Raw genomic sequence first — 24,451 nt, forward strand, 5'->3', positions numbered from 1 at the left:
CAGATATTCTTTTTTTTTTTACTTTTAAAGTGGGAGAATGTTTTTATTATTTTTTAAATAGATAAACTATATTTTAATTCTTAAATTTTAACATAATTAATAAATTAATTCTTATATTTCTAAAATCAAATATTTAAATCCATTTATAATCAATTTATCTAAACTTCATCATTCCATCCATTTTTTGCCATTAAAAGTATTAGAAATATTTTATTATCCCTCTTTTAAAATTAAAAATGTTAAGAAGTTAATATTCCATCTATTTTTCTTTATTTATTAAAATTTAAACACTTTTATCTATTAAAATTTAAACAATTTGATCATTTATTTTTCATTTGAAACAACACTTAAATTTTCATTAATTTTTATTTAAATAATCACATTCAAATAATTTTTGACACTCTTTATCCTTCAACATTTATTCATTAAAATATTTTAATATATGATAATTTTAAAACTTTCAAAAAAAACATATAACTCTATCCATTTTTAAATAGTGCCAATTAATTTTTAAATAGATTATAAATTTTTATAAATATTATTTTAAAAATAAAATTATACATTTAGAAATTAAATTTGAAATAATGTATATAATGGAGGAAAAATTATGATTTTAGTTGGGTTGAATATTGCGGAATATAAGGGTTTAATTTTAAAATTTTAAAGATTAAACTGTTAATTATGTTAAAATTTAAAAATTAAAATATAATTTATATAATATAAAATGTTTCATCATTAACGGGTACATAATCAGTCGTGAGAGTATTTAGATGTTTAAAATATTTATTCTCTCATTAAACGATTGACTAATAGAATTATAAATGAAAATATTTCAAATTTGAATGGACAAATTTAAAATTTAAAGAAGTTTAAATTTAATTTATTTAGTAAATAAATTTAGTCAAATTGAGTTTTATTAAATTTAATATCAATAATTTTTAAATAATTTAATTTATTTATAATTAATAAATTTTAATTTAAAATTAAATTTAAAATTAAATAATTTTAATTAAATAAATATATTAATTTTAATTAAATAAATATGTATATAAGTTATTTCGTAAATTTATAAAGAATAAACTTATAAATTTTAATTATTCAAATAATTACAAATTTTAAAAGTTTAATTAAATTATATACATTTTAACTTTAAAAATCTTAAGTTTAGATCATAAAAGTTATGTAAAGATTAATTTTAGTTCTCCTGTAATATTAATTCTAGCCTACTATAAATTTTAAATTTAATAAACTGTTAAAAAAATTAAGCTTTGACTTAATTTAGAAATGGAATCAAATCAAGGCTAATTAAATTTTTAACCAGCTGAATTTCAAACACCAACAATTCATTTACATCTAAATAAAAAAAATTAAATTATTAATTTTAAAAATATCTAAATAAATCTATTAATCACACTAAAATTCATATCCAATTAACCGGCTAGTAATATTGGTAAGTATATTAGACAAGTTTCAGGGCATTAGGTGTAAGGACGGGTGCGGGGAGTGTTGACAGCGGCGGAGAACGGCAGAGGTAGAAAATGGGGAAACGAGAGAAGAAACAGAAGCATCATCAACACAGAGCCAGAGGAGCTTCTTACTATAGGACGCAAGAAGAAGATGATGACTATAACTACTCGCAAAGTTTACCATCGTCTGTCTCTGATCAAGACCCGGAACCACAAGGTGATTTAGAAGAAGAAGAAGAAGAAGATGGAGAAGAGGACGGCAAGCATAATGATTCAAATCCATCCAGCGACATTCCTTCAAAGTTTCTTCTTTACCAACAATCTGTGCAGGTATGACCCATAAAAAAAATGAAATTGTGATTATCCTGTTTGGTTGTTGAGAAAGTCTTCTTGTATTTGATTATTTTGCTAGCCATTAGCCAATTCTGCTTCTTGATTTTGCATTTGGTTGTTAATGAAATGTGGGTATACGGGATTGAATTTGGAAGTGGATATTCCATCTTAATTGGCTCTACTACACATTAAAAAAAAGAAAAAGTGTAATTAGTGGGTTTATTTTATTCTTGTCCAAAGTTTTTAATTTTATGATTGTAATGGATTTCGTGGATATTCGATGGATTGCAGTCACCCAAAGGAGACATTAGCTATTTGCAGAAGTTCTTTTTAATGTATGTTGGCGGGAGGTTGCCTCTCCATCTTCAGGAAGATTTCTGTGGGACTGCGCTTCTCAGGTGAAATACTTAGCTTGAGCTGCCATCTTGAGATATGGTGACTTAAATGTTATGTGTTTAATTTTGATAGTTTCTGAATTCATAATTGAATCTTTATCGGTTACTATTTTATAAACTTTTTGATGCATTTATGGAGGTCACAATCTTAGCTTGTGATGGTTGTGTTTTTTTAGTTGCAGTTCAAAGTTTACCTTCTAGTTCATGAGATGTCTATGTTTTCTACAGTACCGAATGGCTCCGCAGCGACTCAAGACGGACTGCTGTAGGAGTGGATTTGGACCTTGAGGCACTAAATTGGTGCATGGAGAACAACATAAATAAAGTTGGGGCTGATGGATATTCCAGAATCTCACTCTTTCATGGAAATGTTTTGCAACCTTTTGAGGCTAAACTAGTCAGGTTTGAGGTTCAAGAACTGATAAGTAACATTAAATTAAGAGAGCACAAGGTCAATTCAGAGATTAATGCGCTGGAATCTACAGTCCAAGCAGGCTCATCTGATTCTACTGGTGATAAGTACTTGAAAAGAAACTTTTCATTACCAGCAAGAGACATTGTGTGCGCTTTTAACTACAGCTGCTGTTGTCTCCATAAACGAGCAGATCTGGTTTTGTATTTCAAACATGTTCTTGATGCTTTGTCCAAAAAGGGTGGTATATTTGTGATGGATTTATATGGTGGAACATCATCAGAGCGCAAGCTGAGGCTCCAGAGAAGATTTCCAAATTTCACGGTATATTATATCTGCTCTAAATACCATGGCAAAATAATAGCATATATGGGAGGTCCACAAGTATATATTGGCATGCATCACTTTCCTTTTCGGGCCAGGTTCATGTTTAGAGAACATAAAATCCAAGAGCATCAAATCTTTGAAAACTTAATGCTACTAACTTCTCTATTTAATTTGAAAATGTCAGCAGCTCAAATGAATATAGAATTAGAAATGATCTCTTGTTGTAACTATAAGTATGCTATTATTTTGCTTATTTTGAACATTCAAATAGGCATGCTTCTCATAAGTAATGCTTTTCTCATACTTATGGCGGCATGAATTTAAAGTGCTACACTTTGTTCTTATGAATCCCAGTGTTCATATCTGCAAGAATGGACCTGAAATTGCATCTATCAATTATGAATTATATGTCTATCAATTTATGAATTGTATTGACGATGTGTACATGTGTTATGAGGTTCCCGGCCATGGTTAGTGCCCTCCTTTCTTGGTGATTTCCTAAATTACTTTGGATCTTCTTCCCGCTCTTCCCTCCCACCTTTTTACCTTTTTAGGGTGTAAAATGTGCTTTAGAATATGTTTAGGTGAAAATTAGAAACAGAGCTTGTATAGCATGAGTATTGAGTACAGTTTTGAGAGAAGAATTTTTTTTTTCTTATTTTTTCATCATAGTTTAGGTCCATAATAATGATTCAGAAGTGCAAAGGTATCAGATATTTTTCCCCAACATGATTCTAGTGCAGAACTAAATTGACATTCATATTAATTTCTTCACTATTCACCTTTTCAATAACAATGCAACAGTATATGTGGGAGCAAGCTGAATTTGACATAATTGAGCGCAAAACAAGGATTAGCCTCCACTTTCATCTTCAGAAGCAGCAGAAAAAACTTCGCCATGCATTTTCATACAGCTGGAGGCTGTAAGTAGTGTGATTTCGTATTATGTTTGGCTTAGTATGTTTGCTGATAATGACTTCAGTATATGTGTGTCTAATAAGTTGGTACTAACAAGTTCTCATGTCCCCAGGTGGTCATTGCCAGAGATCAAAGACTGCTTACAAGAAGCTGGTTTTCAATCTGTTCACTTTTGGCTTCGGCAGATGCCAGACAGTGAAGAAAACCGGACCACTGAGGGATTTGGTGTTAGTCGAGACATAAAGTATGAGGAGGTCAGGAATTTTGAACAAGAAGATTCTTGGAATGCATATATCATAGCTGTCGTGAAGTAAAATTATGGCTTCATTTCTGGAGTTAATCTTATTCTGCAAAAGCACTGGAATGTTATAATCACTAGTTTCCACATTTATGCTAACCAAACTCTGGAATTAAATTTTCTAAATAATACTTTGATAATGATTTTTCGAAATTTCTAGCATAAATTGTGGATTTGCATTTCTTTCCTGAAACTATATTTTCAACTTTCAGGGCAGGGTAGCTTCATTAAGATGTCGCAACATTTGATATGTCACTGGGTTGATTATTAATATCTAGTTAGTGATATGTCTATGAAAATTCTGTCAGACTGGATCAGAAATTTCTGCAATCACAGTAACAATTAAACATTGATATGCTACTGAAATATCCATCAACGAGAAAAAGTGAACTTTAGATTTACTGTTATGTCAACCTGAAAATGAATTCTTTCATACATTGTCTAAGCATTTCATTTTAGACTAAGAACAGGAGCATGATGAATTTCTACTTTTATGTTTGTGAAGTTTAATATGCCACGGCTGTAGTGATTGTATTTCTCACAACTGCCTCTTATAATAGTGTAGTTTTTGTATGACAAAAGATTGGATTGTCTGTATGAACCGAGAAAGGGCTCAAGAAGCTCGATTTGAAGATCTCTCACTCTTGGAATAAGTTTTATGTTGATATATAAGAAAAACTTCCACGATTTCTTGAAGAGTGAACTTTGGTTTCCAGCCTGTATGCAGTTAAAAAAACATTTCAGACAATACTGAAGAGATAAAAAATCATAAAAGTGAAATATGAATAATCAGTACTTACCAAGTTGCCTGTTAATAATAGTCATGTCAGGAATACGCCTATCACAGTCATCATAGCCTTTACCATAGAAAACCTCGGAGCTCACAGCGACTGTTGAATAGTTAGAACGAGGCTCTCTGTTAAACTTTGCATGCACCTTCATAAATAAATTACACTAGTTAGCAAGAACTCAACTTTTGGAAAGACTTATCAAAATTGCGTTGGTTTTTACTTGAATTTAATGGTTATTGTCGGTGTGTGTCCTAATTCTCAAAAAGAAAAATCTTTGGAAAGAAAGAGTAGGCAGGTTGCTTCCAGCATTACCCGTATCATCAGGTTTGCTAGTTCTTTGATTGAAATCTCAGTGTTTGGATTGCCCACATTGAATATCTGCCCATTTGCCCTTTCTGGGTTATCCTGAGCAAGATAACTCATGAAACCCAACTTCCATAGGAATATTCATGTATGGGCGACAAAAGTTTATAAATTTAACTCACAATCATTAGAAGAAGAGCTACCATTGCATCCTCAATAAAGCAAAAAGTTCTTAGATAATATCCACCATCAACAAGTTTGAGTGGCTCTCGACGCAAGAGACTCTGAAATTAGAGATCGTCAGAAAACAGTATCTCTGCAACAAAAGTACATATGCAGTAACAAAACAACAGGATTGAACAAGCTTGAATTACATTACTGAAGGAAGTTAAAACAGTTGGGACTCCGTTACATGGGCCATCAACGCCAGGAATAAAGTCCATTCTTGGACCGACCCAGTTGAAAGCTCTTACAATGGTATACTCAAGGCCATGCTCATCACCCTCAGCTGCATAGTACTCGAGTGTCAGGTAAAACTCTGATGTAGCAAACAAAAGAAAGGGAACATAAATGGATCAATCAACTTCTCTACCAGATATTAGCCTTTCAGTCAATTGCTGCGCACAGGCGTAGGACCATCTTCGTTTATCAATTGAGCCTAAGATACATGGGGACTCATCTTCTTTGAGAACATAAAATTTGGGGTCCTGGACATAGTCAATTTTATGGCCTCAGAAGACTTACAAGAAGCATGAACCAACATTGATAAATTACATAAATCAAATAGTAGAAACTCAGAATGTAGCAAGAAATCATCTATCAGATGAACAAAACGAGAAAATGAAAAATTAACGCCAGAAAGTTTAACACAAGACCGTGTAACTATACCTTTCGAAGAGGATCGTCTTTTAGCAAATAGCCCGCAGTAGTCTTTCCATAAACTTCAGAGCTAGACAAATGAATGAGACGTTTGTTTTTCTCACTACAGTATTCAATCTATTCAAATCAAATTGTACCCAGATTCCAAAATAAGCACAAAAAGAGTTGAAAAATCAAGTACAAAATCAAACTGTTAAAACCAATTAAAGAAATCTTAAAATTCCTAAAACCCACCAGTGGAACTACATCAAGGAAGTTGCTTTTAATTGTATCAAATGTCCTGGTACTGTAATCAGCTGGAAGGCAAACTGCCGGAATATTGATAAGCTACACAGCAAAATAATTATATTATCATTTCTTGTCAAGGAAACAGTAACCCTTTCACCATTTTACCTCCAATGGACTCCAAAAATTACACAAAATACTTGCATGAAGAGAGTTACGGTACCAACACTGATAATCTAAACAAACAAAAACTGATACGACCACCAAACATATTGACAAACACAAAGAAAGCAAAAAGCCACATGAAAATCATCAAAAGAACACAAGAAAACCAAGAAATTAACAAGAAGACCCGCTTACAATATCGGCGGCATCCAGAACTGGCTGAAGGCGAGCTACATCAGCGGGGACGTCGATATTTAAGTAAGAAAAGCGGTCGATCCGTGCGGCATTACCGCCAAAGAGATGCTTGATCTTGTGAGATTCATCCATAAGGGTGACCTGGTGAGGGGAATCATATATGATCTTCTCGCAGAGGCATGCTCCAATGAAGTCGCCATCGCCAATCACGCAGATTTTTAGGGGTTTGATCTCTTTGCCATCTAAGTTGAGCTTCGCCATTGTAGAAGTAAAGAAGAAATGGGCGATGCAGAATTTGCAGAGAGATTGAGAGAAGGTTGGAGGCAGAGTGTCACTTTGTAACTGCTTTTTAAGCGGCAAATAGAGGGAAGCTGCAACTGACAGCTAACAGTTAGAGACTACGCACAGGGGTATTGTCGCAATTTCAAACGTGATCAGTGACTGATTTCTACTTGCTGACGACTTCGACTAATGATAAACTAGTTTATAAATGCGAGGTTTAATCTTGGTGTTTTTAAAATTTTATTATTAATTTTTTTTCATATTTTAAAAAATATGTACGTTAATTTCTGTTGTTAGAAACAAATTATTTGACCGTTAATTTTAATAAAAATTGATCGAAATACTTTTAATATATAGTTTTCATTTAAAACAATAAAGTTCTTGATATTTAATTAAATTTTTTAGTTAATTAATTAATTTAAATTTAAATTTTTTTGTTTCATTAAAATATTATTATAAATTTACTATCTATGAATAACTAGTTGTAATTTTACAAATTGATTATAAATAATATACTCATCTACAAATAAGTCTTTATATTTTACAAATTGATCCTAAATATGTAGAGCTTAATTTGTAACTTTAAGAACTTATTTATAAATAATTATAGTATTTATGAATCAATTTGATTAAATTGTAAAAATGTAAGGGATCTTATTAAAAAATAATCATAATATTTAGGAAAATTTGGGAAAGATTATAGTTATTTACAAATAACTATAATGTTTTGCAATTAATTTATAAAAATATAAATTTATATTTATAAATATTAATAATTAATTATAAAAAATATTATGAGTTTATTCGTAAATAAAATAATATTAAGCGATGAATTATAAAATGATATAAATAATTAAAATATTTTAGAGATCAATTTGTAAAATATATTGACCTATCCTTAAATGAGCAGAGATCATTTTTGTAAAATTATCGGGATTAATTCTAAATAATTATAATATTTTGAGATTAATTTATAAAAGTATAGGGGTTTTTCATAAATAATTATAATATTTTGAAATTTATTTATAACATAAAAAACATATTATTAATGAAGTAATTAAGAAGCAATTTGTAAAAATAGATAAACTTATTTATAAATAGTTAAAATATGTTGGCATTAATTTATAAATAATTAAATATTTAGAATCAATTCGTAAATATAAAATCTTATTTGTAAATAATTATAATATGTAGGAATTAATTTCTAAAATTATAGGAATTAACAATAAATAACTATAATATTAGAAACATTTATTTATATTATTTAAAATCAACTTGTAAAATTGTATGTATTTATTTGTAAATAGTTAAAATATTTATGGTTAAATTTATATTAAAAGATATTTTGATATTTTTTAATATCCGAAAATTAGATTATTATTAACGTTAGAGTTCAGATCGATTTTGTAATACCCGGCTAGACTCCGGTATCGGAATTCCTACCGTCCGGTGGAATCTCGGATGACGGAAGTCTCTAGTAGGGTAGAAACATGTTTTCATAAAATGTTTTAAGGTATTTCATGGTTTTAAGTATGAAAATTTAAGGAGTTTTGCATAAAAAGTCTTTGGAGGAAAACCCAAGTTCGGCCGCCGAAAGTCAAGTTCGGCCGCCGAACATACATGCGTTTTGGAGGCACGTTAGGCCCCCGAAAGCATGAGCGAGGGAAGTTCAGGTTCGGCCGCCGAAAGTCAAGTTCGGCCGCCGAACATGGCATGCATGCGGAGGCAAGTTCGGCCCCCGAACGTGGCCTGGCCAGCCACTATAAAAGGGTCACTTAGCCGAAATGGGCGAGTTTTCTCCCATTTTCGGCCACAGCTAGCTTCCGACCTCCCTCTTCCAAATCTAGTGTTCTTCCTTCAAATCCCCACCATTTTTCTTGAGTTTTAAGCTTGCATTGAAGGTTTTGAACTTTTGAAACAAGTTTTGGAGCTTTGGGAACTCAGGAGCTCATTTTCGTGGATCTCCAAGTTTAGGTCGTCTCCCTCTCGATCTTCAAGAGGTAAGAGCCGATCTTAAGCTCCTTATATGTTTTAAGTAAGTTTTAAGTCGTTTTATGAGTAGAGATGCATGTTTAGGCATATTGATGAGTTTATGGGTTTTAATGTTGTGATGAACAATGTGTGTTGATTTTGTGTGTTTGAAGTGTTGTAGTTGGGGTATTTGATAGTTTGAGACCCCTAGGTGTGATATATGGTGTTTATGCATGTTTTAGATCAAGTTTATGCATGATTTGAGAGTTGGGAGGCAAATGTGCATAAAGGAGCCAAGTTTCTGCCCTTTTGCAGAAACCAGGTTCGGCAGCCGAAGGAGCTTTCGGCCGCCGAACATGGCTGGGGAGGCAGGCCTTTCGGCTGCCGAAGTTGCCCCCGAAAAGAGACTTTCGTCTCTGTCTGGGACTTTCGGCCGCCGAAGGTGCCGCCGAACATGCATGAGTTTCGCCTCTGTCTGGGAGTTTCGGCCGCCGAAGGTGCCGCCGAACCTGCCTGACTTTCGGCTCTGGAGGGACTTTCGGCCGCCGAACCTGCTGCCGAAAGTGCCCTGTTCAGCCATTTCTTGCATATTTTTATGTGATGATTTCATGATGTTATAGGGGGTTTTTGGGGAGTATGTTAGAGTTATGATTATGTATGTTTGGTCCCTCATTGGAGTCCACCTGTGTAGGTTCGGACCCGAGGAACCGAGGACCCCAGCAGTGAGCCAGCTGCTACAGAGTTTGTCAGAGCTAGCCAGAGGTGAGTGGAATAAACTTTAAGTTTTAAAATAAACGAAATATGAATTTTGAGCATGATCCATGCATCATGAATGCCATGAGATATAGTAGGTTACTTGCATTAGTATTCACGAATATGTTGCATTACATTTATGATGTTGATGTGGATTGGTCATTGGATGATCCTTTAGTCCTCATATGATATGATGATGTTATGGCATGATATGGTATGGAAGTCCAGGTTGTACCCATTCTACGTCCCTGGCACGATGTAAGAGGAAGTCCAGGTTGTACCCATTCTACGTCTCTGGCACAGTTGGACTGTATGATATGTTATGTTAAGGGAAAGACCGGTTGTACCCATTCTACGTCCCGGCACAATTGGACTATGTAGAGGACTATTGGTGACAATACCATCCGAGATGTGATTTGTTGTGATGTGTTGCATTACATAATGGCATGAGATTTTAAATATATGTTTTCACTATTCTGCTCACTGGGCTTTGTAGCTCACCCCTCTCCCCTAACCCCAGATGTGCAGGTACAGGGTAGACCAGGAGGTTAGCCAGAGATATGAAGTGTATATGTAATAGTTAGTTGTGGACATGACAGTTGTATTATGATGTAATGTAAGAGATTTCAGTATATTATAGTTATGTTATGTGTAATGATATTGAGGATTAGATATTGTGCTTGACATTATGTATTGAGGTATCCCTTTTATTACATGATCAAAATATTTTATTATGTTATGGAAGCCAACTCATCTCATGACGTATTTGCCCTTTGGGGCATTGTTGAGGTCCCACAGAGGGATCATAATTATGATTATGACTATGTGCAGTATATGTTCAGGTTGAGTTGGATGTTTGAAGGAAAGGTTTTGAATTTTTATGTATTTTCTTGATCATGTATGGGATTAAACAGGTTTACAGGTTATATGTCAGGCTTGCTACGGGTCCCGGCGGCCTTAAGTCGACCCGGATCCTAGCGCCGATAGCGGTCCGATTTTCGGGTCGTTACAGAATGGTATCAGAGCCCTAGGTTCATAGGATCGGACCTAGAGTGTCGGGCTCATAGATGTTATAGAAGGTCAAGCACAATAGGAGGTCATGTCCACTAGGATAGGATGTTGAGTCCTGTCTTGCATGATGAGGTGAAATGCCATGATTATATACATGTGCATTGATGCTATGATATGCTATGATATGTTTATGTGATGAGGGTTCATGTGTGCCCACATGAACCATATGATGCTAATGCTTGCTTGATGTGTACTGTTTTTTTCAGAAAACAGGATGAGGGGAACTCGTCGATCGGCAAGATTGACTGGAGTGCCACCTGAGGATGAGGGCACGAGCGCCCGTCCTCCCACATTGCCTAGGGCAATGTCTTGTAGAGCCAACAGAGAAAGGGTGTCAAGGGACCCTAGAAGGTCTTTTGATGCTAGCAGAAGGGGGACAGATAGAGGAGGAAGTTCTTCAGATGTGAGGGAGGTTATGGAAGAGGATCAGAGGAGGGATGGGAACCTGGATGTGAGCATGGAGGAAGAAGGGACAGGGGAGTCTCAGGGAGGCGTTCAGGCCTCGGGGTATGGTTTTCCACCCCATTATCCACCCTTCCCACAGGGTTCAGGGTATCCGATGGGAGGTACATCGGATTACTCCAGCTTTAACCCCTACCCTACCTACATGCCTTATCCACCTTTCTATCCGCCTTACACAGAATACCCAGCTTATCCACCCTCACCCTTCTATCCAAACCCGGCAAACCCCACCTCGGGGAATGCTGCACCTCCACCTCCACCACCTACAGAACCAGCAGCCCCAGTTACTCAACCTCCTAGACCTAGCTCAGCTGATGGGAGCAAGGTAAAGATGACAGATTACCTCAAGCTGGATGCTCCCAAATACAAGTCAGGGGATGACCCCTTTGAGTATCTGAGAGTGGTGAAGACAATAACTGATGAGCTAGGGGCAAGTGACAGCAGGGCCATTCAGATGGCAGGGTTCACTTTAAAGTGCAAGAAGGCACGGGAATGGTTCAAGTGTTATGTGGACCCGAGACTAGACGGTATGACATGGGAAGAATTTGCAAATGAGTTCGCTGGATGGGCTTTTCCAGACAGTTCCAGAGAACTGAAGATGATTGAGTTTGAGCAACTGAGGCAGTCAGAGCACATGGGTGTAGAGGAGTTCACGGATAAATTCTTAGAGCTATTGCCTTTTTCAGGGCAAGCTCTAGATACAGATACGAAGAAAGCCAAGAAATATGTTATGAAGCTGCATTCCAGGTACTCCTCGTTAGTTCAGTCAGCTGAGAGAGAAAGTTTCCACACTGTGGTGGATATGGCTCGAAGGATGGAAGCGAGTGCTATAGTTGAGGGGTCAGTGAAGCAGTCAGTGACCCAGTCTTCAGGGGTTAAGACCCCAGGCAGAGGAGGACCAGGGTTCTCTTCTCAGAGCTCAGGAAAGAAGAGGTGGGATAACACCACCAGGAAGCCGAAGAAGAATAAGTTTTGGAACAAGTTGAAATCCGGTTTGGGATTTGGCGGTGGCTCGAGCTCAGGCTCAGATGGTACAGAATGCCAGAGATGTGGAAGACCACACAGGGGAGTGTGTCGAGCTGGGACTAACACATGTTTTAGATGTGGACAGGAGGGACACATAGCTCGGGAGTGTCCTAGAGCGCCTTTTATGGGCCAGCCCCAGCAGACAGCTTCTGGTAGTGTGGCACAGCCAGCAGTTCCAGCCACAACTCAGGGCAGTGGCAGAGGTAGAGGGAGAGGGGCAGCCTCTTCTTCTGGTTCCCGAGGTGAAGGTCCATCAGCTCCAGCCAGGATCTTCACCATGACTCAGCAGGAGGCTAACACATCCAACACCGTGGTGTCAGGTAATCTCGTCATTGGGTGTTCTGATGTGTATGCATTAATGGACCCAGGTGCATCTCATTCATTTATTGCTCCGAGAGCCGTTGAGAGGTTGGGTCTGATAGTCTCTGGGTTAGAGTGTCCCCTATGGGTCAGTGGACCCAAGTGTGACCCGTCAGTGGCAGTGTCAGTCTGCCAGTACAGTCCAGTTTTTATTGAGGGAAGATGCCTCTCTGCCGACCTTGTGGTTCTAGATTTGACAGACTTTGACGTCATTCTAGGGATGGATTGGCTATCTACCCATGGTGCTACCTTGGACTGCAGGGACAAGGTAGTCAGGTTCAGAGATCAGAACGGGTCAGAGGTCGTCTTCAGGGGAGACAAGAGGGGCACGCCTAGAGGTTTGATATCAGCTCTTCAGGCTCGTAGGTTGCTTAGGAAGGGATGTCAGGGGTACTTAGCTCATGTGAGAGAGCTAGACAGTCAGGTCAGGGAGCCGGCCTCGGTGCCAGTTGTCAGAGAGTTTCAGGATGTCTTTCCTGATGAGCTTCCAGGTTTACCACCTGCTAGGGAGATAGAGTTCGAGATAGAGTTGGTGCCTGGAACTAGACCGATCTCTATCCCTCCCTACAGGATGGCCCCAGCCGAGTTAAAGGAGTTGAAGGAACAGTTGCAAGAGCTGGTAGAAAAGGGTTTCATCCGACAGAGTACCTCACCTTGGGGTGCTCCGGTCTTGTTTGTGAGAAAGAAGGATGGATCCCTTAGGCTTTGTATCGACTACAGGCAGTTGAACAAGGTCACTACCAAGAATAGGTACCCTTTGCCAAGGATCGATGATCTATTCGATCAGTTAGCAGGAGCAGGTTGTTTCTCCAAAATAGATCTGAGATCGGGGTACCATCAGCTAAGGATCAGAGAAGAAGATGTGCCAAAGACAGCTTTCAGGACCAGATATGGGCATTTTGAGTTCCTTGTAATGCCGTTCGGGTTGACCAACGCCCCTGCAGCATTCATGGATCTCATGAACAGAGTGTTTAGTTAATACCTGGATCACTTCGTTATTGTCTTCATAGATGATATCTTGGTGTATTCCAGGAATGCAGAGGAGCATGCCCATCATCTGCGGTTGGTCTTGCAGACTTTGAGGGAACATGGCTTGTATGCCAAGTTCTCTAAATGTGAGTTCTGGCTGAGGAGCATTTCGTTCTTGGGGCATGTAGTATCAGAGAATGGTATAGAGGTAGACCCCAAGAAGACAGAAACTGTGGCTAACTGGCCTAGACCCACTTCAGTGACAGAGATTAGAAGTTTTTTGGGTTTGGCAGGTTACTACAGGAGGTTCGTTCAGGACTTCTCAAAGATAGCAGCTCCTCTGACCAGGTTAACCAGGAAGAATAAGAAGTTTGTGTGGACCGACCAGTGCGAAGAGAGCTTTGAAGAGCTTAAGAAAAGGTTGACTTCAGCACCAGTTTTAGCTCTGCCATCTGGTGATGAGGACTTTACAGTCTTTTGTGATGCGTCCCGTGTGGGATTGGGTTGTGTTCTAATGCAGAATGAGAGGGTGATCGCTTATGCTTCTAGGCAGCTGAAGAAGCATGAGTTGAATTACCCCACACATGACCTGGAGATGGCAGTAGTAATCTTTGCACTCAAAATGTGGAGGCACTACCTCTATGGGGTAAAATGTGAGATCTTTACAGATCATAAGAGCCTGCAGTACATCTTGAGTCAAAGAGATCTGAATCTGAGACAGAGGAGATGGGTGGAACTGCTGAGTGACTATGATTGCAAGATCCAGTATCATCCGGGTAAGGCGAATGTCGTGGCAGACGCCCTAAGCCGGAAGTCACTAGGCAGTTTATCCCACATATCGGCAGAAAGGAGGCCAGTGGTGAAGGAGTTCTACAAGCTTATTGAGGAAGGTCTACAGATGGAGTTGTCTGGTACAGGTGCCTTGGTGGCCCAGATGAGAGTAGCACCCGTGTTTCTGGAGCAAGTGGCTCAGAAACAGCATGAGGACCCGGAGTTAGTGAAGATTGCCAGGACTGTTCAGTCAGGCAATGACAGTGAGTTCAGATTTGATAGCAAGGGGATCCTCCGCTATGGGAGTAGACTATGTGTACCAGATGACATCGGACTGAAAGGAGACATTATGAGAGAGGCTCATAATGCAAGATACAACATTCACCCCGGAGCCACCAAGATGTATCAAGATCTAAAGAAGGTTTATTGGTGGCCAGCTATGAAGAAAGAAGTGACACAGTTCGTGTCAGCCTGCGAAGTGTGTCAGAGGGTGAAGCTGGAACATCAGAAGCCGGCTGGAATGCTTAACCCGCTACCTATTCCTGAGTGGAAATGGGAAAATATAGCTATGGACTTCGTAGTGGGGTTACCGGCGGCGTCCAACAGAGTGGACTCCATATGGGTGATCGTGGACAGACTCACCAAATCTGCTCACTTCATTCCCGTCAGGAGTGGCTACTCTGTGGACAAGTTAGCGCAGGTGTATGTGGACGAGATCGTCAGGCTGCATGGGGTTCCTGTTTCGATAGTGTCAGATAGAGGGCCCCAGTTCACCTCCAGATTTTGGCGGAGTCTGCAGAATGCCATGGGTACCAGGTTGGATTTCAGTACTGCCTTCCATCCCCAGACTGACGGACAGTCAGAAAGGACCATCCAGACTATCGAGGATATGCTCAGAATGTGCGTGCTGGACTTTGGCGGTTCTTGGAGGCAGCATCTACCTTTGGTGGAGTTTGCCTACAACAACAGCCATCATGCTAGCATCGGGATGGCTCCATATGAAGCTTTGTACGGAAGGAAGTGTAGATCACCTGTTTGCTGGGAGGAAGTTGGAGAAAAGGCCTTAGCAGGGCCTGAGCTAGTAGAGATCACCAGCAGGGTGGTACCCATAATCAGAGAGAGAATCAAGACTGCTGCAAGCAGACAGAAAAGCTATGCAGACGTCCGCAGGAGACAGTTAGAGTTTCAGGAGGGGGATCTGGTATTGCTCAAGGTGTCTCCAATGAAGGGAGTGGTTCGCTTCGGGAAGAAAGGTAAACTAGCCCCACGATACATCGGACCCTTCGAAATCTTGCAAAAGATTGGGAATGTATCGTACAAGCTGGATCTACCTGCTTCAATGGAAAGAATCCATCCGGTTTTCCATGTTTCAATGTTGAGGAAGTTTGTGTCAGATCCGAGCAAGGTTCTTAGTGAGCCTGATGTGGAGGTCCAAGAGGATCTCACTTATGTTGAACAGCCAGTACGGATCCTAGACACCCAGATCAGAAAGCTAAGAAACAAGGAAATCCCGATGGTGAAAGTCCTGTGGAACCACCACAACTTGGAAGAATGCACTTGGGAGACACGGGAGTCTATGCTCCAGCAGTACCCTCATCTCTTTTAAGGTTAGATCTCTTTGTGTTTATGTGCTATGTATGTATGTTATGTTTTATGCCATGCTATGTGTGCTAGTTGAGGTACATTCGGGGACGAATGTTCTTAAGGGGGGGAGAATGTAATACCCGGCTAGACTCCGGTATCGGAATTCCTACCGTCCGGTGGAATCTCGGATGACGGAAGTCTCTAGTAGGGTAGAAACATGTTTTCATAAAATGTTTTAAGGTATTTCATGGTTTTAAGTATGAAAATTTAAGGAGTTTTGCATGAAAAGTCTTTGGAGGAAAACCCAGGTTCGGCCGCCGAAAGTCAAGTTCGGCCGCCGAACATACATGCGTTTTGGAGGCACGTTAGGCCCCCGAAAGCATGAGCGAGGGAAGTTCAGGTTCGGCCGCCGAAAGTCAAGTTCGGCCGCCGAACATGGCATGCATGCGGAGGCAAGTTCGGCCCCCGAACGTGGCCTGGCCAGCCACTATAAAAGGGTCACTTAGCCGAAATGGGCGAGCTTTCTCCCATTTTCGGCCACAGCTAGCTTCCGACCTCCCTCTTCCAAATCTAGTGTTCTTCCTTCAAATCCCCACCATTTTTCTTGAGTTTTAAGCTTGCATTGAAGGTTTTGAACTTTTGAAACAAGTTTTGGAGCTTTGGGAACTCAGGAGCTCATTTTCGTGGATCTCCAAGTTTAGGTCGTCTCCCTCTCGATCTTCAAGAGGTAAGAGCCGATCTTAAGCTCCTTATATGTTTTAAGTAAGTTTTAAGTCGTTTTATGAGTAGAGATGCATGTTTAGGCATATTGATGAGTTTATGGGTTTTAATGTTGTGATGAACAATGTGTGTTTGAAGTGTTGTAGTTGGGGTATTTGATAGTTTGAGACCCCTAGGTGTGATATATGGTGTTTATGCATGTTTTAGATCAAGTTTATGCATGATTTGAGAGTTGGGAGGCAAATGTGCATAAAGGAGCCAAGTTTCTGCCCTTTTGCAGAAACCAGGTTCGGCAGCCGAAGGAGCTTTCGGCCGCCGAACATGGCTGGGGAGGTAGGCCTTTCGGCTGCCGAAGTTGCCCCCGAAAAGAGACTTTCGTCTCTGTCTGGGACTTTCGGCCGCCGAAGGTGCCGCCGAACATGCATGAGTTTCGCCTCTGTCTGGGAGTTTCGGCCGCCGAAGGTGCCGCCGAACCTGCCTGACTTTCGGCTCTGGAGGGACTTTCGGCCGCCGAACCTGCCGCCGAAAGTGCCCTGTTCAGCCATTTCTTGCATATTTTTATGTGATGATTTCATGATGTTATAGGGGGTTTTTGGGGAGTATGTTAGAGTTATGATTATGTATGTTTGGTCCCTCATTGGAGTCCACCTGTGTAGGTTCGGACCCGAGGAACCGAGGACCCCAGCAGTGAGCCAGCTGCTACAGAGTTTGTCAGAGCTAGCCAGAGGTGAGTGGAATAAACTTTAAGTTTTAAAATAAACGAAATATGAATTTTGAGCATGATCCATGCATCATGAATGCCATGAGATATAGTAGGTTACTTGCATTAGTATTCACGAATATGTTGCATTGCATTTATGATGTTGATGTGGATTGGTCATTGGATGATCCTTTAGTCCTCATATGATATGATGATGTTATGGCATGATATGGTATGGAAGTCCAGGTTGTACCCATTCTACGTCCCTGGCACGATGTAAGAGGAAGTCCAGGTTGTACCCATTCTACGTCTCTGGCACAGTTGGACTGTATGATATGTTATGTTAAGGGAAAGACCGGTTGTACCCATTCTACGTCCCGGCACAATTGGACTATGTAGAGGACTATTGGTGACAATACCATCCGAGATGTGATTTGTTGTGATGTGTTGCATTACATAATGGCATGAGATTTTAAATATATGTTTTCACTATTCTGCTCACTGGGCTTTGTAGCTCACCCCTCTCCCCTAACCCCAGATGTGCAGGTACAGGGTAGACCAGGAGGTTAGCCAGAGATATGAAGTGTATATGTAATAGTTAGTTGTGGACATGACAGTTGTATTATGATGTAATGTAAGAGATTTCAGTATATTATAGTTATGTTATGTGTAATGATATTGAGGATTATATATTGTGCTTGACATTATGTATTGAGGTATCCCTTTTATTACATGATCAAAATATTTTATTATGTTATGGAAGCCAACTCATCTCATGACGTATTTGCCCTTTGGGGCATTGTTGAGGTCCCACAGAGGGATCATAATTATGATTATGACTATGTGCAGTATATGTTCAGGTTGAGTTGGATGTTTGAAGGAAATGTTTTGAATTTTTATGTATTTTCTTGATCATGTATGGGATTAAACAGGTTTACAGGTTATATGTCAGGCTTGCTACGGGTCCCGGCAGCCTTAAGTCGACCCGGATCCTAGCGCCGGTAGCGGTCCGATTTTCGGGTCGTTACAGATTTAAGGTCGTCCGAACTCGTTACAAGTATATTGTACATCTTATTATATTTCATATAATTTCAAATATAATTTTAAAACGTACATAAATATTTTCATCACATGTGGTTCGACATGTGCATATATACATAACTGAAAATATAAACTCATACTATAACTATTATTAAATATTCTAATATGGTCAAGATTTCGTACCTCAGTTTGTTTTAAACATAATTTAAACTTAAAACTTTTATATAACAATATTATTAACGAGAGATCATAAAAAGAAATTCGAACAAAACACAATTTTAAACCACAATATGATATATGTCTACCACAATACATTATATGTACCCATCTAAACTATTACATGAGAGTTATACCATAGGACATTGTTCAACTTTCAAACTAACTCTGATCTTGCAAATATGAGATTATAGGATAAGCGATTAGAGTTTAGTGAGCATAAACATGATATAAAACAGTTTAATAAATATCTGTCATACATAGCATAACTAGAGCCTACAGCCTAGCATTTAACTCACAGCAGATACTTCTTAGAACTTTCTCTTAAATATAACATAATATATCCATAGTGTCAGGGGCGTAGAATGCATAATATAATATGTTCGAGGAATAATGGGTCATTTGACAGCCATCCATAACAACAATTAATTATACAATACATCATATTTATTAATTCTAATGCAAAAAAAAAAACTGATAATATACGCATAACATTTATGATACATGAACATTCTTAAAACATTTGATTTATTTTAAGATAGTAGTTTAGTTTAGTTCTACTCACGTATGATTGATGCAAGTCTAGCTTTAAAGTAGTTATCTCACTGTCGGTCTTTACAGTTTTCTAAATTCGATCCTACATAAATGGACTTAAATGAATGACCAAACATAACTTTTACAACTTTTAAAGCTAATCCAAAAACCCATAAAAGTATATAAGAAATCATATAGAAAACGAGCTAAAAATGGCTAGACAATGGACTTTCCATGACAAGTTCAGCAGTCTAAAGTCTCCTTACAAATTTGAAAGTCAAACTTTCGAAAGTAGGTAAGACTGCCCTCATAGACAAGTTTGATGGTCAAACTTGAATTCTTCTTTAATACATAATCCGATTCTGCTTTTTGTCAACAGCTCCAAAACACAACTGAACTTATATACAACAGCTAAAAACCATATATTTGCAACTCAGAGCATAAAGAACTTTTTAAACTAACATAAATTTTAACATGCATTCATCACATCAAAACGATACAAATTTTCTCTAAAACCCATAAATCAAAACTTTAAACTTGAAACCAAACACATGACTCACATGCAAGGGAAAGTATCACATACAAGTTAAAAATATAAATGGATTGAAATTAGAGGCTACCTTGAACATGTTATTCTCTAACAACGAGGAGGAAGGATGAGGAGGTTTTTGAAATAAAACCTTATGTTTGAAACCTTTTAAATTCAAAACCTTAATTTCAAAACAAAATAAATAATTGTGAGTTTTTTTTGAAGAAAATTGAAGAAACAAACTCAAAGTTTCAAAAATTTTGGCTGAATTGACAACTACGTGAAATGGAGATAAATTTTTTTTTCGGACTGACAACTATTTATAAGTAAGCTGAAAAAAAACCACATTCAATGGTCGAATATGAAATCTTTTAAAGTTTTTGGTCCCGTGATTCTAAATTCCAACAGAAATTTCATTAGAAAGTTATAATTTCAACGCCAGAATTTAACTGGATATTATAATTTTTAATATAAATTAACAATAAATTAACTTTTTCTAATGACAGGAACTAATTTATACTTTTTTTCAAATGTCAATGAATCAATAGTAGAATTTTAATAATATAAAGACTAAACTATATGTTTCACCAAAATACATGGACTAAAAGTATAAATAAGCTCTTAAACTTTTGATCAAAATCCAAATAGTCCAAGTCAATCTTTTTAACTAAATAAATTCTTATTTAGAATAAATAAATCATGATTTAATATAATATTATTTTTGAATAACAAAATATTTTTTAATTTAAAATATAAAAAATTTAGTATTTTAATTTACATAAAAATTTAAAAAAATATGTAGAAATTGTAAATAATTTTTAAAATTATAAAAATATATTTATTATTAAAATGTAATATTTTATTAGACCATGGTTTATTTAACCTTAAAGTTGAAGTCTATAAATTTATTTGGCAAAAAGATTAAATATCAGAAAATAAGTAAAATATATAATAAAGGCTTAATTTTGAAATAAGTGAATTTCAAATTTCATTTTAAAAAAATAAACCCACTCACTCATATGATTACATCTACTGATCATTGTTGAATTAGTTACTCAGTAAAGTAATTTTTTAAAAAAATTCAATTGATTCATAATACAAATAAATAAATTTTATTTAATTTTTATATGAATTCTATTATACCATAAAACGAATCTGGACAAGTTTTTTCATTCGTTGTATATGTTGGATCTATTTTGTTTTTCTTTTTCATTTCTGCCTTAGCCTATAAGTATTTGCTTCTTCGATATTAAGTCAATAATGTATTTTAAAATGATTAAAACATATACATATATATATATGATGTGAACCCAAAATTTGGAAACTTAATATGCAAATTTGAAAAAAAAAAAGAAAATAATAGAATAAAGCTTTTTTTTCAAAAAAAAAAGAAAAGAAAGAGCTAAATATTTCAATGGCTGAGAAAAGAGAGAGAGTCAAGATCAAGTGGAGACCACAGAAACACCTAATCCAAAAGAAGAGTTCTACGCTTGATGTTGTTGACCATCACAGCCCATCAGGCGATCGTAACCGTACATTCAACGCCACTCTTTTTTCTTCTAAAAATAGTATATTAAATATATAATTTTAATTTATAAAAAAATATTGATATTTAACTTTATATTGAATTAACTAAAATGCGGACATAATTAAAATAATAATTACACAAATTTAAATAAAAATATTTAAAATAATAGAGTCAATTAGACAATACACCACCTAAATTTAAGCACAGATTCGTTATGACACTATAACATTTACTTAAATTTAAAATTAATTTGTATTTCTTTAAATAAATTTAATCAAATTTTAGTCTTTTCTTTAAAATTAAAGATTTTATAAAAATTAAATTTTATTAATTTAAAAAATTATTTTAACATATATAAAAAGTATACATTTAAAATGAATATAATTTAAAATAATTATAAATAAATTAAAATTCGATCATTTTGATGATAATATAATCGAGTTAAATTAATTTGATTTTATTCAAAATTTAATATAAAATTAACACTATAACAATAAATATAATACTTGCATTAGTATTTATTTAAAAATTATGTATGATTTATTATAAATGTTTAATTAAATTAATAATAATAAATTATCTAAAAATTGTTAAATTCATTAGTATATGGAGTAGAATGTATAACGGCGTTACTACCACAGAAGAAAAAGTCGAAATTGGCGTGTTAACGTAAAGGTTTGACGTAGCTTAAACGGCTTCCAGAAGTTTTTATTTATTTTTTTATTTATGGCATCCTAAAAACTCGATTATTTAACGCGTTAAGTAGAGAGAGAAACAGCGTTTGTTTGGTAGAAAAGAAAAAGAAAGAGAAAAAAAGAAAGTTTAAAAAAGAAAGAGAGAGAAAGAGAGAAGGTGGGTGGAATCTTCTTCAGGCAAAGGACCAAATAAACAGTCAGGAATCGCCCTCCCTCTTCTCCTTCTCTTTTATATTTATGCTTTGGGGGTGCTTTTCTTTTGGGTTTCTATTTAATTTTCCAGGCTCTTGATTGATTCCATTTCCCGTCAAATTTTCTTTCTTTCTCTCTTTCTTTCTCGACCCAAATCAGAAACCACAGATTCCTTTCCTTTTCTTTCCCTTTATTTAATTTTCTCTCTCTCATCTTCAAGACTCACAAACGCCAAACAAAACCCATAATCGGCATATCTCAAATCAGGTAAGAATTAGATTTTCTTTTCCATCTATTTCGTTTCTATCATGATGAATTGAATTCAAATATTCTTTGATTTTTATGCTAATTTTTGTGATTTCTTGTTGTATTCGGAAGGAATCGAAGGGATAGAAATGGCGGAAGAACATAGATGCCAAGCACAGCGTCTCTGCGTCAATAACTGCGGATTCTTTGGAAGTCCAGCCACCCAAAACCTCTGTTCCAAATGTTATCGTGATCTCCAGCTCAAAGAGCAGCAATCCTCCAACGCCAAGCTCGTGTTGAACCAAACCCTAGTCTCCGCCTCATCCTCCTCATCATCATCATCATCATCATCATCATCGTCATCGTCTTCCTCATCGTCGACTGCATCAGTTTCTATTTCTAACCCATCCGCCGTTGAGATCAGCAGCAATCAGCCAGTTTCAGCGACGGTGGCCGTGAATGATAAGGAGGAGACACCGGTGGTGCGACCAAATAGGTGCTTGACTTGCAGGAAGCGCGTGGGGCTTACGGGATTCAAGTGCAGGTGTGGGTTGATGTTCTGCGGCAGCCACAGGTACCCGGAGCAGCATGGTTGCACGTTTGATTTTAAGGCTATGGGCAAGGAGCAGATTGCTAAGGCCAATCCAATGGTGAAGGCAGAGAAGCTGCAAAAAATTTGAAATTGAGAAGGAGAAATAAAATGGAAATTTGATTTATGTTTCTCTGTGTGATTTGGAATTTAGGGTATTGAATGAGATTTGATGATGTTGCCGTCCGCCGGCTTGCTGGTAATAGCATCTCCGGCCGCTGAGGATGTTGGCTTGATGGTGAAGTGGTGGCCGGTGGGGATGTTATTATGTGTTGTATGTAAAGTCAATGGAAATTTTAATCGACCTTCTTTTTTCTTTTAGCAAAAAAAAATTGTTTATTTGAATTTAAATTTCACCCAAAGACTTTTAACTTAAAATTTATAACAAAAAAAAAAAAAAAAAACTGTAACATAATATTCTTCAAATATTAATTTTTAATAAACCAAAGTAAGGAAAGTAACGTTATGGTAAATCTACGCATAACCTAACAAGAAGTAGGTCATCTATCCAAATATTAATTTGATGAAAGATATAAGACCTCGCAACCTGAGCCTGAGGTAATTAGTTTCTTAATTATTATCTGGTAGAAACTAAAAAGGAAAGAATGTGATTTTTGGTGAGAAATTTTCCTTTGAATTGGTTTTATTATTTAGTTGTGTATGTGGTTGTATCCTAGCAAGAGAAGGAGGTGCTGCAGTATAGCATTTGAAGCTTGAAGGAGACATTAAAAAGCGCAACTCCATCAACTCTTTGGTGGTAGTATTTGATTTTGAAGGCTAAAATTTTAATTATTGTTGTGGGAGTTTGCTTCTACCGCATTTTAAGTAGTTGGTTCTTTCAAATTTTCAAATAGTACTTTTTCTTTCTTCTAATTGGTTTTGAAAAATGGATTTTAAGATTTCTAAAATTTTATTTTTAAATATTGTATTGACATGTAAATTTAATAAAATATCCTTTATTTGTGTCTAAAAAAAGACTTGGTTGAAATAAATAGATTAAAAAAATAAAACTTGTTAAATTTATTTGATTTGCATTATTAAATAAAGTTGTGGTTCATGTATGGATTAATGGGTAGATTGATAAATAAAAAGAACAACTTAACTTATTAATATATAGCAACTTGAGGGGTTTGGACATATAAACGAGGATACAATGTCATAAGTAATTGCATAACATTATCATGATTTGGAGAAGTAAAGTTTAATTTTGAATTGGAAAAATCTAGATACATTAGAGGTTGTCTTTCCAATCAATTATGGTAGTTTAATTGAAAAGGGAAAAAATTATGGATTTTAATTATAATAGGTGGTTTATATATGAATATAATATTAAAATTTTAAAATAATAATAATAATAAATTAATAATAGCAATATAATGGGTGATGGAAAAAATAAGAGGAGAAAATTGGAGTCAACCTGAGAAAAAAGTTTCTTGGAAGTTGTGATGGAATTAACATTGCATGTTGGTAAGCAATATTTCGTGGAAAATGCAGTCCTTTTGACA

The 24,451-nt window shown here is 36.5% G+C and overlaps 3 protein-coding genes across 3 annotated transcripts; 2 read left to right on the top strand and 1 right to left on the bottom strand.

The window, feature by feature from the left end:
• The first annotated feature begins 1,456 nt into the window (after positions 1-1,456).
• LOC110625748 lies at positions 1,457-4,302 on the top strand. Its single transcript, XM_021771371.2, has 5 exons — positions 1,457-1,796; positions 2,091-2,197; positions 2,423-2,930; positions 3,738-3,856; positions 3,964-4,302. The coding sequence occupies exons 1-5, from the start codon at positions 1,539-1,541 to the stop codon at positions 4,163-4,165; spliced, it is 1,194 nt and encodes a 397-aa protein (XP_021627063.1). The 5' UTR covers positions 1,457-1,538; the 3' UTR covers positions 4,166-4,302.
• A 138-nt stretch (positions 4,303-4,440) lies between these two features.
• LOC110625749 (UDP-D-apiose/UDP-D-xylose synthase 2) lies at positions 4,441-7,144 on the bottom strand. The gene is made up of 9 exons (XM_021771372.2): positions 6,708-7,144; positions 6,357-6,449; positions 6,132-6,239; positions 5,836-5,950; positions 5,618-5,751; positions 5,426-5,527; positions 5,253-5,345; positions 4,950-5,085; positions 4,441-4,866 (listed from the first exon to the last, which is right to left on the bottom strand). The coding sequence occupies exons 1-9, from the start codon at positions 6,966-6,968 to the stop codon at positions 4,763-4,765; spliced, it is 1,146 nt and encodes a 381-aa protein (XP_021627064.1). The 5' UTR covers positions 6,969-7,144; the 3' UTR covers positions 4,441-4,762.
• A 14,850-nt stretch (positions 7,145-21,994) lies between these two features.
• On the top strand, positions 21,995-23,049 carry LOC110625469 (zinc finger A20 and AN1 domain-containing stress-associated protein 3). Its single transcript, XM_021771068.2, has 2 exons — positions 21,995-22,378; positions 22,490-23,049. The coding sequence occupies exon 2, from the start codon at positions 22,507-22,509 to the stop codon at positions 23,035-23,037; it is 531 nt and encodes a 176-aa protein (XP_021626760.1). The 5' UTR covers positions 21,995-22,378; positions 22,490-22,506; the 3' UTR covers positions 23,038-23,049.
• The last annotated feature ends 1,402 nt before the right edge of the window (positions 23,050-24,451 follow it).

This window comes from Manihot esculenta, chromosome 11 (genome assembly GCF_001659605.2).
Source record: "Manihot esculenta cultivar AM560-2 chromosome 11, M.esculenta_v8, whole genome shotgun sequence".
In the NCBI taxonomy this organism is placed as follows: domain Eukaryota; kingdom Viridiplantae; phylum Streptophyta; class Magnoliopsida; order Malpighiales; family Euphorbiaceae; genus Manihot; species Manihot esculenta.

Bases quoted from the DNA above. Each gene is read 5' to 3' on its own strand.
- LOC110625748 (XM_021771371.2), top strand. From the start codon at position 1,539: ATGGGGAAACGAGAGAAGAAACAGAAGCATCATCAACACAGAGCCAGA. The intron at 1,797-2,090 runs GTATGACCCATA...GATGGATTGCAG, and splicing joins TTTACCAACAATCTGTGCAG to TCACCCAAAGGAGACATTAG. The intron at 2,198-2,422 runs GTGAAATACTTA...TGTTTTCTACAG, and splicing joins TGTGGGACTGCGCTTCTCAG to TACCGAATGGCTCCGCAGCG.
- LOC110625749 (XM_021771372.2), bottom strand. From the start codon at position 6,968: ATGGCGAAGCTCAACTTAGATGGCAAAGAGATCAAACCCCTAAAAATC. The intron at 6,240-6,356 runs GTGGGTTTTAGG...TGATTTGAATAG, and splicing joins TCCTTGATGTAGTTCCACTG to ATTGAATACTGTAGTGAGAA. The intron at 4,867-4,949 runs GTAAGTACTGAT...AACTGCATACAG, and splicing joins TATTATTAACAGGCAACTTG to GCTGGAAACCAAAGTTCACT.
- LOC110625469 (XM_021771068.2), top strand. From the start codon at position 22,507: ATGGCGGAAGAACATAGATGCCAAGCACAGCGTCTCTGCGTCAATAAC.